Raw genomic sequence first — 14926 nt, 5'->3', positions numbered from 1 at the left:
TGAATGGGGTGACTGTACCCCTGAAGGACCAGGTGCGCAGCCTGGGAGTCATTTTGGACTCACAGCTGTCCATGGAGGTGCAGGTCAGTTCTGTGTCCAGGGCAGCTGTCTCCCAGCTCCATCTGGTACGCAGGATGAGACCCTACCTACCCGCAGACTGACTTGCCAGAGTGGTGCATGCTCTGGTTATCTCTCGCTTGGACTGCTGCAACACACTCTACGTGGGGCTACCTTTGAAGGTGACCCGGAAACTACAACTAATCCAGAATGTGGCAGCTAGACTGGTGACTGGGAGCGGCCGCCGAGACCATATAACACCGGTCTTGAAAGACCTACATTGGCTCCCAGTATACGTTTCTGAGCACAATTCAAAGTGTTGGTGCTGACCTTGAAAGCCCTAAACGGCCTCAAAGGCCCAGTAGACCTGAAAGAGTGTCTCCACCCCCATCGTTCTGCCCGGACATTGAGGTCCAGCTCCGAGGACCTTCTGGTGGTTCCCTCATTGCGAGAAGTGAGGTTACAGGGAACCAGGCAGAGGGCCTTCTCGGTGGTGGCGCCCGCCCTGTGGAACACCCTCCCACCAGATGTCAAAGCGATAAACAGCTACCTGACATTCAGAAGACATCTTAAGGCTCCCTGTTCAGGGAAGTTTTTAATGTGTGACATTTTAGTGTATTTTTGGTTTCTTCTCTGTGGAAGCCACCCAGAGTGGGTGGGGTACAAGTAATAAATTATTATATATTATTATTCCTTCTGTGACAGGAAGGGATCTTAGCTGGGACATCGGAGCCCTCTCCTGAACTGGGTTGGGAAGGGGGGAGTGGGGGACTTGTCCCACCTCCTTTCACGCTGCATTTCTAGCCAAAGGTCCAGGTTTTAAAGCTCCCATTCAAAGTGGGTTTTTTCTTTTTTTGTCGCTTTCCCGGGGGGGGGGGGGACACACATTTTACTGCTGATTCAGAGCCTGGAAAGCACAAAAGAAAGTCTGGCTGAACCCAGCTGAGAGATCCCCTCTACCGTTCTCCAGGCTCAAAAGGAAAAGCTCCCCAGAATTTTAAAAATGTGAATTCTTTGACCTTTATTCCAGTCACGTTCCATTGCAGTGTGCTATGTGCAAGATTTCTGAATAATAATAATGTTATTAACAAATAATAATAATAGTAGTAATAATAATAATAATATTTTATTTATACCCCGCCCTTCCCGGTTCAGAAAACCGGGCTCAGGGCGGCTAGCAACAAATTTAAAACACTTAATTGATGCAACAAAAAGCAGCAGAAAATACAATGTAAAACGTGAATAACAATAAATTCAGAATTCAAAAATCAATTTAGGGGGGAAATCCATCCAATACCCCCCCCAAAAAACCCACCCCAGGTGCCTGCACCCCTTTTCTGTTTAAAAGCCCCAGTTCATTCAAGTGTCCTGCTCACCTCAAGCCACTCGGTGGAGCCCACGCTGCCAAAATCACCAGCATCCCAACTGGCAAAGAGCAAACTTCTCCGGAGCTGGAATCCTAAAGCAGTTGAGGAAGAACAGGGATGGAGATTCACTTACTATTTGTTTCAAAAAGTCCATATGCCACTTGATTGTAAAACAACCACAGCAACAACCCTCAAAGTGGGTTAAAGCAATAAACTTATCATTTATGTATGCGACCACGGCTGTGTGGATGTTATTGGCCCAGAGATGGAAAGAAGATAAAGTCCTGACCAGAGAAGAAGGGCAGATTAAGTTGATGGACTATGCCGAAATGGCTAAAATGACAGGAAGGATCAGAAAAAAGGAAGACCAAAATTTTAATAAGGAATGGGGAAAATTTATAACTTGTCTTAAATGCCATTGTAAAGTTAAAATCGTTAGCAGGATTGGAATATCCCTTGTAGTTTATGCTGAATTTTGGATACAATGGAGAGGTAAAAGATTTGGATTCTTCTAAAAGATGCAGGAGGAAATGATTAGCGATAGGATCCACAAAGGGGAGAAGGGAAGTCCAGGAGATTCCTTGGAATCTTGTTTTTATGTTGTATGTTGGATATGTGACTGCAAAATTTTAATCTGAAAAATCAAATAAATAATTTTTAAAAACCACAATAAAATTATCAGTAAAAACAGGAAAGATAACTCTTGGAAACGTTCAAAAGATAAAAGCAACAATAAACTATAAACAGATCAAATCACATATTGACATCTTACATGTCTAGATGGGCTTGTCTAAATAAAAACGTTTCTAGCAGGAGCCAAGAATAGCTCAGCGAAGGCGCTTGCCTGATTTCAATAGGCAGGGAGTTCCATAGAGTAGCTGCTGCCGCGCTAAAAGATTGGTTTCTCACAGATGTAGTGTTATGTGGCACCCATTTGAAGCAGTTAAGTGGGCACATGTGGGGTAAGGAGACTGAACCAAGGTGTCTACGTGGCATAGCTGTCAACTTCCAGATTTGAATATAAGGGACCAGCAGCCTCAAAAATAAGGGATCAGCAGCCAAAATAAGTGATTTTCCGAGCACAGGTATGTTCAGCTTCTGAGCCCCTCAGAAAGCCCAGCCAGCAGCCAAACGAAGCCTCAAGTGGGGGTTCCCACAGCGCAGCAACCCGGCAAAGGGGATGCAGCAAGGAAAACCACCGTCCCCTCTCCGCTGGGAAGCGCTGAGCAAAGGCGAGTCCCCAGGCAAGGCGGCCGATAAGATTGGCACAAGGCATGCAAGCTCCACCCCCCAGTCGTTCTTAGACTCCTTATTGGGTGAGCAACGCAGCCAAGCAACACAGTTGGAGCCTCCTTCCTCCCTGGCCAGCAGGGAGGGAGGGAGAGGAGCTGCTTCCTTTGAAACCCGGGAAATTTAAGGGACATGGGAAACAGCGCTCGGATAAGGGACTTTCCCGTCAAATAAGCGACGGTTGACAGCTATGCTACTTGGCTACTTTCAAAACACCCTTCTTTAAAACCGTAACAGTCAGGTTCCTTGGCCGCCTCTCCCCCCCCCCCCACCCATCAGGTCCTTCCTCAAAGCCACATCTTTTCTTTCACACACACACCCTTAAGTCAGCCACGTTTTCCTACAGCCACATGGCTATTCCAAGCACTTCCCATTACCGCTCCTCCCTCCTGCAGCCATCCTACTCACCGTTTCTCACCATAGCTGTGAAAGTGCGGGCCAGCTCCAGCAGGATGGCTGTGCCCACTCCGGAACGGGCAGCCCCCGGACCCAGAGAATCCCGCTGGGCTCCCACGATGACATAATGATCTAGCAAAACAAGGCATGTGAAACATACTTGGAGCCGAGTGTGGATTTCATGCTCTTTATTCAGCTCATAGTAGTGAGGAATGGAAGTTCCCCCAGAATATCTGCTTTATATACATTATTTACACAATGGGCCCCACGTGATTGGCTAATTCTGGGATTCCCCTGTAGGCCAATCAGGTTGCGGATTCACTTCCACCTGGAGCTGGATTGGGTGGCTCCTGCGGACCAATCAGACTGCTGCATTCTGGACCCTATTGTTCTAGGACCAATCAGACTGCTGCATTCTTGACCCTATTGTTCTAGCACCAATCAAACTGCTGCATTCTGAATCCTGTTGTTCTAGGACCAATCAGACTCCTGCCTTTTGGATCCTATTCAACTCAGTACATAACAGGATGGATGGATGTGAAAAGGAAAAGCTCCCTTAAGTGAGATCCGCAGTTCACCCTCCCCAAATATGGAAAACATGGGAGTTCTAAGCACTCTATGCCTCCACTTTAACACCCATGCACCCGCAAAATCCTTGCCGGGAACCACATACCGGGTTCGAATCTACCCTCGATGCACCCGAAGATGTTGTTGATCATCACGGATTGCTTTTGGTTCTGAACTCCCAGCTGCAGCTGGAAGTCGGGTCCCCCGGGTCCGAGCCGGTATGGGACGTCGGGAAGGCGCCCCTTCCAGGCTTGCGGGGCAATGGGGCCTGTCAGCTGCCTGTGGGGAGAACCCTTGTGAATCCACAGGCCGATCTCTAAAGGGAGGGCTGGGGCAGCTGGCCGCCTGACCTCCCCCTGCCCATGCTGCACCCCACAGGACCCCAGGCTGATTCCGGAGACCATCACAGAATCAGGATTGTAGCGTTCGAAGGGACCCCCAGGGGCCATCCAGTCCAACCCGCTGCAATGCAGGAATCCCAGCTAAGGAATCCCCGACAGATGGCCAAACTACCCCAGAAGGAGCATGACATGTCCCTCATCAGAGGTAGTGCCCCCTCCCCTAATGCCCCATATAAAAAGATAAAGGGACCCGTGACCATTAGGTCCAGTCTGGGGTTGCGGCGCTCATCTCGCTTTATTGGCCGACGTACAGCTTCCGGGTCATGTGGCCAGCATGACTAAGCCGCTTCTGGCGAACCAGAGCAGCGCACGGAAACGCCGTTTACCTTCCCGCCGGAGTGGTACCTATTTATCTACTTGCACATGACGTGCTTTCAAACTGCTAGGTTGGCAGGAGCAGGGACTGAGCAACGGGAGCTCTCCCTGTCGCGGGGATTCGAACCGCCGACCTTCTGATCGGCAAGTCCCAGGCTCTGTGGTTTAACCCACAGCGCCACCCACATCCCTATAATGCCCCGTATACTCCATGCCAAATATTTCTTTGTCCCCAGCCCTTTACACCCACACTCCATTCCAGCCTTCACCTAGGCAGGAAAGAGGCGTGTTCACAGCAAAAGCACTTGATCGGGGGGCGGGGCAAATCTGGGGAAGGGGCGTGGCTTGGGCCTAGGGGCGTGGCCCAAGGGCCGGGTAGAGAGGTCCCAGAGGACTGCATTCACCCCCTCCCCAGCCATGTTCTCCAATTTGCTTCCCATCGCACCCCACCCCTCGAGGAACCCTCCGCCCAACTCACCTGAGCAGGCGGGCGGCCACGTTGGCGCTGACTGGGTGTGCGGGGATGGAGGGGAGTCCCGAGGACTGAATCGGAGGGAACTGGGTGTGGTTGAATGAAGGGAAGCCGGGGCTGTAGGGGTCTCCGGCCCCCATGTGGACCTGCGAGTACGAAAGAAGGATTGGGAACGCTATAGGGGAGCCTCCACATTGAGGAGGAGTCGATCCCAGTATCTGGGGAGCAGCGATGGGAGAGGGCTTCTGCTTTCGAAGGGCTGTTTTAGTTTTGCAAAACTGACCTGTAGAATCCGAAATCAGGAGGAAGCAAAAATCCAAAAAGATTGGAGTACATTTATGGAGCACATAAATAATAACTGTAGAAATTTGAAGATTCTGGCAGGACTGAAATAAACCTTACGATGTAGATAGGATTGGATACAATAAGAAACTGTGGGAAAGTAACTCACATAAGAAAACCTGTTGAAGGGAGGGAAGGAAGTCAGTGCTCAGCAGAGTGTGGGGAAAGAATGAGGGTAAATGATTGTTGAATTTTACTGTATTTTGTTTGTTTGTATTAAATGAAACACCAATAAAAAGCCTTTAAAATAACAACAACGAAGGGCTGTTTTAGGGCTTCCTGGCTGGGAAAGATGGTCCAGAACCACAGGGAGGGCCTCTCTACTTAAGCCCCCAACCCATCTCTCTCTCTCTCTCCCTCTCTCTCTCTCTCTCTCGGTCCCAGTGAAGGCTGTACTCACATGTCCGTAAATGCTTGTGTTTGGGGACAGCCCCAGCTTGCGGGGGTCTTGTGGGACATCAGCGGGGTCCGGATAGATGAGAACTCCCTTGGCTTGCGAAGCCTCTGCGTTGGCCACCTGGGACAAAGAGAAGCTGGGAGCTCCAGAACCATGGGCGCCTCTTTGATTTCACACACAACAATCCCTCTCGACCATCGAAGAAAACGGATGCCCACGCCCCTAGACCATGTTACTCTGATTCACCTCTCCCAAGCCCCCCCAACGGCACCATCATTTCCTTTCCCTTTGAGGCCGCTATCTTTTTTGACAGCCGCGTTAATATTTAGGGAAACTGCGCCTTCCATTGTATCCATCAGCGCTCAATACCTCCCCTTCCATCAGTTCCACAAAGGTCTACCCTACAAGCTGGAAGGTGTGCAGAGGAGGGCGACCAAGATGATCGAGGGTCTGGAAACCAAGCCTGATGAGGAACGGTTGAGGGAGTTGGGGATTCTTAGCCTGGAACAGAGGAGACTGGGAGATGATAGGATTGCCATCTTCAGGTATCTAAGGGGCTATCCCCCAGAAGATGGAGCAAGCTTGCTTTCTGTTGCTCTGGAGCGCAGGGCCTGAACCAATGGATTCAAAGGGCTAGATAGCAATTCCGGCTCAATATCGGGAACAGACTCTCTCAGAAGATGGTGGACTCCCCTTCATTGTTGTTGTTTAGTCGTTTAGTCATGTCCGCCTCTTCGTGACCCCCTGGACCAGAGCATGCCAGGCATTCCTGTCTTTCACTGCCTCCCGCAGTTTGGGCAAACTCATGCTGGTCGCTTCGAGAAGACTGTCCCACCATCTCGTCCTCTGTCGTCCCCTTCTCCTTGCGCCCTCCATCTTTCCCAACATCTGTTCTTTTCCAGGGAGTCTTCTCTTCTCATGAGGTGATCAAAGTCTTGGAGCCTCAGCTTCAGGATCTGTCCTTCCAGTGAGCACTCAGGGCTGATTTCCTTCAGTATGGAGAGGTTTGATCTCCTTGCAGTCCATGGGACTCTCCAGAGTCTCCTCCAGCACCAGAATTCAAAAGCATCCATTCTTCGGCGATCAGCCTTCTTTATGGTCCAGCTCTCACTTCCATACATCACAACTGGGAAAACCAGAGCTTTAACTATACGGGCCTTTGTTAGAGGTTTTTAAACCGAGGTCAGATGGCCATCTGTCAGGGATTCTTCAGCTGTGCATTCCAGTGGGTTCAATTAGATGGCCTTTCTCAACTGTACAATTCCATGATTCAACACCTCATGAATCCTGTCTCCCCTTCCTGCCCTTCAATCTGGAGACCCCTTTCCTGAAATCTGGTGTTTCCAGGTGGCCCCCCACCAAGGTTTCTGGGACCAGACGCCTGCCATCTTGGAATATTGGCTATGCTGCCTTCTTGGGCTACTGGGAACTGTAGTCCAAGCAGATCTGGAGGGCTGTAGATGTTACTCCATGCCCATGGCCTCAACCCTTTTGCAGAGGGTCACATTCAGGAGCCCAGCCTCACCTTCTCAGCGTAGCTGATCTCCCCGATCCGGACGATGACGAGGTGGCCTTGGGGGTTCACTCCGTGCTGCTTCAGCGCTGCAAAGTCCTCCCGGCGCCCGTAGTTGGCAAAGACCAGGCCCCCCTGCAGACAGACAGTGGGGTGAAAAGGAAAGGCTGGGCCACAGCTTGTCCAAAGGACCATATCCTCCTCTATGAACCTGCCCTGAGATCTTCTGAAGAAGCCCTTCTCTCGGTCCTGCCACCCGCACAGACCCGCTTGGCGGGGTAGGGCCTTCTCGGTGGTGGCTGCTGCCAGACAACTTTGGAACTCCCTCCCTAGAGAAGCCAGATTGGTTCCCTCCCGGCTGGTGGGACACAGCCAAAGTCGTTCTTCACACAGCGCAGAGTAAAACTATGGAACGGTGTGAGAACAGGAGGCTGGGCTAGGTGGCCTCATCCTGCAGGGCGTTTGCTACGTTCTTACGTTCTTAAATTGGTTGGAAGTCACAACTTATCTATACTTTTTTAAAAAACCAAATGTTTGTATTTTTTAACTTCCTTCCCTTTTAAGAGCAAGCATCTTTTTTGACAGGCGTGTTGATATTCTGGGTTGCTGGTTGTGGTCACAGCTGGCAGCCAGAAGCAGTATTAAAACTATCCACCTGCCCTGTCTCCTTTATCTATCTCAGGCAGAGAAAAAGTGTTACCAACTGGGACGACCAGTGTTGGACAGGGGTTAGAGCAGGGGTCAGCAAACCTTTTCAGCAGGGGGCGAGTCCACTGTCCCTCAGACCTTGTGGGGGGGGGATGAACAAATAAAAGCACACATTCTACTCATGTAAAAACACGCTGATTCCCAGACCGTCCACGGGCCGGATTTAGGAGGAGTTTGGGCCAGATCCGGCCCCTGGGCCTTAGTTTGCCTACTCATGGGTTAGACTAGGACCTGGGAGAGACCAGGGTTCAAATCCCCTTGGATGAATCACTGCCTCTCAGCCTAACCTACCCTACACGGTTGTTGTGGGGATTAGATGAGGAAGGGGGAAGATTATGTACATGCCACCTTGAGCCCCTTGGAGAAAAAGGTGGGGTATAAATTCAATAAATAATAAAGAGATGATTATACCGTGACGGTGCCGGAAGCACTGTAGGGGCAGTAGACCTCCGGGTCTTCCAGCGGCAGTTTCTCCACCACGACCCCATTTGTGTCCACCCGCTGCAGGAAATTGGGGCGCAGGCTGCGGGAGAAGGACAGAGGGTGCTGAAAGAGCTGCCCCTGCCAAACAACCCCGCCCCAGGGCCCTTCACTGACCGGTCAGGGCGCTGCAGCCCCACATAATGGCTGTCGGTCCAGCTGTGGTCCAGGCCGTAGGAGCCGAAGGCACTGAGGACATGGCGGGAGAGGGTGTCCAGGCGAGGGGAGCCGGGCGGGTGCGGGGATTCGCTCATCATTCTGCGCAGAGAGAAGGGAGAGAAAAGTTCCATGAGAACAGAGCCATTGACCCATCAAGCCCAGAATCCTGTCTTGACAGTGGCCAGGCGTCTGTGGGAAACCCGCAAGCAGGATTCAAACGCAAGACCGACACTCTCCCCTCCTGTGGTTTCCAGCAACTGGTAGTCAGGAGTGTTGCTGCCACTGATATTCCTTGTTCTGCACTGCGTGAACAAGGACTTTCTTTTATCTATCCGGAATCTCCCAGCATTCAGCTTCAGGGGTTGTTCTGGGGTTACAAGAGGAAGGAAAACGTTTCTCTCTCTGCCAGGCATTATGTTATACATAAATGTCTATCGTGTCGCTTCCTACACACCTTTCCCCTAAGTTAAAATAACTTTTAGCAGACGTCTGGAGGCAGCCCTGTATCTGGAAGTTTTGTAATGTTTGAAGTTTTACTGTGTTTTTATATATGCTGTAAGCTATCCAGAGTGGCTGGGGAAACCCAGCCAGATGGGCGGGGTAAAATAAGAATAATAATAATGATGATGATGATGATGATGATGATGTTCCAAAACACTGCAACTTTTCTTCACAGCAGGGTCATACCATCCCCTTGATCATTTGAGCTGCCCTTTTCCAAATCTTTAGGTAAAGGTAAAGGTAAAGGACCCATGGACTCCTAAGTCCAGTCAAACTTGACTATGGCGTGTGACATTCACCTCTACTTTCAGGTAGTTTGTCCACAGACAGATTTCCAGGTCATGTGGCCAGCATGACTAAACCGCTTCTGGCACATGGAGGACTGTGACGGAAGCCAGAGTGCACGGAAACGCCGTTTACCTTCCCGTCACAGTGGTACTTATTTATCTACGCGTGTTGGTATGCTAGGTTGGCAGGAGCTGGGACAGAGCGATAGGAGCTCACTCCGTCACACGGATTCGAACTGCTCAAGAGGCTCAGGAACACAGAGACAGGGACCTAGGCTGCGTCCAAACCATACATTTAAAGCACCTGGCTTCCCCCAAAAGAATCCTGGGAACTGTAGTTTGTTAAGTTTGGAAGCAGGCTGGAAGCTGGTGACCCAGAGACCTGCCTGCTCTGTGCTGGATCCAGAGCTGCGATGAATGGAGAAGCAAGATCTTTTTGGGTTTTTTTGCTGTGAGCCCCTCCACCCTATGCTCAGGTTGTATATATGTGTCAATAAAACAACATATCCCAAGGACACCACAGTCTCCGATGACTTTCGTTCCAAGGAAACCAAACCCTAGATAAGCGCTTGAAGGAACCCCTCAATTCTCTCACAACTCAAAAGACTGAGGTGGCATGTAACACTGTGTTATTCAGCTTGCTATATACATTGGCAGGGGACGTGGGTGGCGCTGTGCTCCAAACCACTGAGCCTCTTGGGCTTGCTGATCAGAAGGTCAGCGGTTCGAATCCCTGTGATGGGGTGAGCTCCCGTTGCTCTGTCCCAGCTCCTGCCAACCTAGCAGTTTGAAAGCACACCAGTGCAAGTAGATAAATAGATACCGCTGTGGCAGGAAGGCAAACAGCGTTTCCGTGTGCTCTGTTTTCCATCACGGTGTCCGGTTGCGGCAGAAGCGGTTTAGTCCTGCTGGCCACATGACCTGGAAAGCTGTCTGTGGACAAATGCCGGCTCCTTTGGCCTGAAAGCGAGATGCGCGCCACAACCCCAGAGTCGCCTTTGACTGGACTTAACCATCCAGGGGTCCTTTACCTTTACCTATGTTATGGCAGAAACAAATGTACAGTGGTACCTCGGGTTACAGACGCTTCAGGTTACAGATGCTTCAGGTTACAGACTCCGCTAACCCAGAAATAGTACCTGGGGTTAAGAACTTTACCTCAGGATGAGAACAGCAATCGTGCTAAAGTGGTACCTCAGGTTAAGAAAGCTAAATGGTACCTCAGGTTAAGAACGGTTTCAGGTTAAGAACGGAGCTCCAAAACGAATTAAGTTCTTAACCCAAGGTACCACTGTACTTAATTGTGTGATTCACAATTAACTTCAAAGCATTTCAGTGGAAGGGAAACGTCGGAAACAATCCAGAAAATAATTATCTATGTAACATCCACCACCAACAAGAAAAAAAGCGTTAGCGGCTGTCACTCGTATTCGCCTGTATGGTTTCCGATCCTCTACTCGGGCAAACACGCAAATGGTGGTACAGTAATTCCTGCTCCTGTTTCTGATGGAAACTCCGTCGTCCCTGGAGTCCCGTGGCCCCACAACACCCCCATCAATTTGTTCCATGTCCTCCCCACAATTCTGGGGTGAGGGGAAAGGACCTCACCTGATGGTCCCTTCAATCTTCTCCTCATTCAGGTACTTCTGGAACATCTCTCGCAAGTCAGCCCAGTAGAGCGGGGCTCCCCTCTGGCCATCTTCCGCCTCGGGGGGGCTCTCGTCGTTCACCACGGCCAGGTAGTCTCCGCAGACCATGCAGGGAGAGCCTCGGGACAAGATGTACCCCAGGAGGAAGGCTGAGGAGAGCAGAGGACAGAGGGGGGGGGGCAGTCAGGCTCTAAAGCAGAGGGTTAGTACAGTCACAGGGCAAAAGGTGCGCCGGTCACCCAAATTTAAACCTGGAAGTTTTCCCCATAGCCTAAAATGTAGGGGATACCTGGAGGCCTACTAGAAGCTGGCTATGGTAGGACTCATCCACACGTACCTTTTTGTATCCAAGCGCTCCCCCCCCCCCCGCTTTCCCCAGGAAAACCCACTCTTTAACTCCGACTCGGAACAAACAGCAATTCGTGTTTTCTGTGCATTGCTCTTTGCTCCGTTGAGCTGTAAAGAACAGATTTCTGTTTGTGGAAGGGGGGAAGCATTTGGACAGGGATCTGTGCCTAGAAATTCAGAGCAAAGGTAAATGTGGCTGACGCCCAGAAATGACTGCACCTGTTTCCCTTCAAAGTGCAGTGCTTCATGTGGCTGTAAGTTCCATAGGTTAACCGTGCACCAAGCCTTCCTTCCCTTTGCCCTGACTTCTTCAGCTTCATCAGACAACCCCGCTATGAGAGAGCGAGAGAGCTCTTTCTCTAGGAATCCTGGATCAGGCCAAATGGGACCAACCTAGTCCAGCACCCTGTTCTCACAGTGGGCGACCAGATGCCCCAGGGGGAAGCCTGCAAGGAGGATATATGAATATGTGAAGAGACCTGTCCAATCAGGCCAGGACGTGGGCTTTGGGGCTCAGAAGGGAACAGAATGCCTATCTAATAGCTGAGTCCAAAGGGCTCAGTGGCCAGGGGAGGAGTCTGTGGGCAGGATTTGTACCTGGGTGGAGCTCAGGGCATGGAGGCCACAACTGGGAGGAAGGCCATCTGGAGCCACTGCCAGGTAGAGAGGGATTTGTGGTGGGTGGGCAGAGCTACCCAACCATGGGTGGGGTCTATGGAGGAGTCAGAGGGAGAGAGACCAATTGGACCTTGGGGGAGAAGGAGGTGCATAGCCTTCCTGCCTTCACCTCCCCACACCCGGTGTGATGGCCTGGGAATCTGATTCGGAGGCTGAACCGGAGGAATCCCAGCCTGCACAGGAGTCCCCGCCTCCAGGGCCGGCTGAACTGGGGCAGGGCCTTGATTCTGAAGCGCCTGCACCTGGGCCGGATCCTCAGGAGCAGGCACCAGGTGAATCCACTCTGGCTCCAGAGGTGGTTGAGGACTCAGTGCCTACAGGTGAGTCTCCCCCTGGGCCCAATAACCCTTCAGCCTCTCCTGAACTGCAGAGACTCAGGGCAGAGAGGCGGAGGGAACTGGTTTCTCCCAGGAGGAGTGCCCGCCTTAAGGCCAGGAGAGGCGGGTCTCCTGGGGGCCGGGACCGCCCCTGGCCTCAGAGAAGATAAAGGCCAGTCAGCCCGGTCCCAGGTTGCGGGAGCAACGTCATTGAAGAGCTGCTTCGGCCAACATCCAGTCCTGTTCCTCCAGTGTTCCTGTCCTTGCCCGGCTTCCCGCTGTGGACCCCGCTTCGCCCGAGGAGGACTGTCTGCCGACCATCAACTCAGGTCCTGGACCTCGCCCCTGGACCAGCACACCCTCTTAGGAAGGGGTGTGTAGCTCAGCCGCTGGTAGAGCGGCTGCTGGGCATGCAGAAGGTCGCAGCTGATAGGAAGTCCTCCATCTGATTTCTTCCAGAGGTGCTGCCAGTTAATGTCTGGCTAGATGGCCCAGTGCAACGGTTCTCAACCTGTGGGTGCCCAGATGTTGTTGGACTACGACTCCCATCATCCCTGAGCTCTGGCCTTGCTAGCTAGGGGTGATGGGAGTTGTAGTTCAACAACATCTGGGGACCCACAGGGTGAGAAAGGCTGGCCCAGGGGGTCTGATGGGCAGCACATGGTTAATCTGTGGAACTCCCTCCCACAGGAGGCAGTGATGGCCAACGGCTAGAATAGCTCTCAAAGAGGATTAGACAAATTCACAGAGGCGGAGAGGACCACCACTGTCTCCTAGCCAGGATGGTTATGTTCTTCCTCCAGAGTTGGAGGCAGAGATACATCTGAATCGCAGTTGCTGGAAACTGCAAGAGGGGAGAAGACTCTTGGCTTGTGGCTGCTGTGACAAAGGGATGCTGGACTAGATGGTCCATGGGCCGGATCCAGCAGGCGCTCCTTGTGGTCTTATGATTCAGGCTGCATACACACCATAAGGGGATCTGTCAGGTGTGCGTGCAGGAGCCAGGCCCTGTGACCAATAGGACTTTGCAGGACTGGGGCCTTCCTAAGTTTGTTCTGAAGAGGCAAGGTGCGGCCGCACAGGTGAGGCCGATTGGTAACTCACAGCACCTGGTGGCAAGAGCCGGGAAGGGATAAAAGTCAGAGTTTCCCTTCGGCTATGACTTGCTGTGTTTGCCATCTTGCTTCCTGATCCTTGAACCTTGGCTTCTAGATTCCCTGCTTCTTGATCCTCGGACCCCTGACTTCATGACTCCCTGCTTCTTGATCCTCGGACTCTTGGCTTCCTGACTCCTGGCTTCTGGACCCCCGGACCCCTGACTTCATAACTACTTGCTTCTTGATCCTTGGACCCCTGACTTCGTGACTCCCTGCTTCTTGATCCTCGGACCCCTGACTTCGTGACTCCTTGCTTCTTGACCCTCGGACTCTTGGCTTCCTGACTCCTGGCTTCTGGACCCCTGTTCCTGCTCCCACCCCGCCATCTTGCCCCCGGTTCTGACGTCCCCAGCCAGGACTTCGATCGCCCGTGAACCGGACCATGACAACATCGTAAGAGCCCTGACAGATCAGGCTAGCGGCCCCCAGATGGCCCCACAAGAAACCCACAAGCAAGATTCGAACACAAGAGCAACTCTTCTCTCTTACGGTTTCCAGCAACCGTTCAATCACATGGCTTCCCCCAAAGAATCCTGGGAACTGTAGTTTGTTAACGGTGCTGGGAACTGTACCCCTGTCTGGGGTAAAATTACAGTATTCTGGCTTCTTTGTGGAGACCATGTGCTTGAAATATATAAGGCAGCTTCCTTGTTGACTCTTCAGTGAAATACAGTGGTACCTCGGGTTAAGAACTTAATTCGTTCCGGAGGTCCGTTCTTAACCTGAAACTGTTCTTAACCTGAAGCACCACTTTAGTTAATGGGGCCTCCTGCTGCCGCCGCGCCGCCGGAGCACGATTTCTGTTCTCATCCTGAAGCCAAGTTCTTAACCCAAGGTACTATTTCTGGGTTAGCGGAGTCTGTAACCTGAAGCGTCTGTAACCCGAGGTACCACTGTATGAGAAGCCTGGCTCCCAGGGAGATGAACCTGCCCTTTTGTGTAAAGCACCCACGGGATGGCACTATATAATTCCTAATATTTTACTATTTATATTTATATAACAAATCCTTATGATCGCAATAGGGACACAGAGCCTCTGCACAAGGGAAGCCTGGGCAGGGCTCAGCCCCGGGTCCAGATCCGATTCCTCTCACCCACAATGAAGACCAGGAGTCCCACAAGCACGAGGCAGACGAGGGCTTTCCAGCGATCCTTCCACGGGCACTGCGCCGTGTCTCCTGCCTTCTCGCCGCCATGGGTGGCCCCGGGCCCCTCAGCCACCACCACCTTCATCTGCAGTCCTTCGGGGTCTCCGTCGCCCTCGGGCATCTTGCGGTAGATGGAGTAGGATCGGCGAGGCAGCTTCTTGTTCCTCTGGCAAGGGGGTGAGGAGGAAGGAAATGGGGAGTCGGTAAAGAGGGGGAGTCAGGACGGAGGCCACAGCCCTCAGACCCAGCCGGGTGGCCAATATCGCAGCCTTACCGCGTCCCGCAGACGGGATCTCCAGAAATCCATGCCGTCCGGTTTTGCGCGGTTCCCGCCCTGCGGAGAGGCAGATGTTTGGCAGCTTCCAAGAACGTGAAAC

At 52.0% G+C, this 14926-nt stretch overlaps 1 protein-coding gene across 5 annotated transcripts in view; it reads right to left on the bottom strand.

Annotated features, from left to right (window-relative positions):
* TFR2 (transferrin receptor 2) overlaps positions 1-14926 on the bottom strand; it is a 51712-nt gene that overhangs the window by 11556 nt on the left and 25230 nt on the right. For all 5 annotated transcript variants that reach the window (XM_083706628.1, XM_083706627.1, XM_083706631.1 and 2 more), the window contains 11 exons: positions 14824-14883; positions 14496-14715; positions 10861-11050; positions 8423-8563; positions 8237-8348; positions 7130-7252; positions 5608-5724; positions 4872-5011; positions 3784-3956; positions 3123-3242; positions 1434-1516 (listed from right to left, as the gene is read on the bottom strand). In XM_083706628.1, the coding sequence (XP_083562754.1) occupies positions 1434-1516; positions 3123-3242; positions 3784-3956; positions 4872-5011; positions 5608-5724; positions 7130-7252; positions 8237-8348; positions 8423-8563; positions 10861-11050; positions 14496-14715; positions 14824-14883 (1479 nt within the window). The remainder of the gene's footprint in view (positions 1-1433; positions 1517-3122; positions 3243-3783; positions 3957-4871; positions 5012-5607; positions 5725-7129; positions 7253-8236; positions 8349-8422; positions 8564-10860; positions 11051-14495; positions 14716-14823; positions 14884-14926) is intronic.

Source organism: Podarcis gaigeae, assembly GCF_964106915.1.
Source record: "Podarcis gaigeae genome assembly, chromosome: 13".
Lineage (NCBI taxonomy): Eukaryota > Metazoa > Chordata > Lepidosauria > Squamata > Lacertidae > Podarcis > Podarcis gaigeae.
The sequence above is the reverse complement of the archived record's forward strand: the minus strand, read 5'-3'. Positions and strand labels throughout refer to the sequence as shown.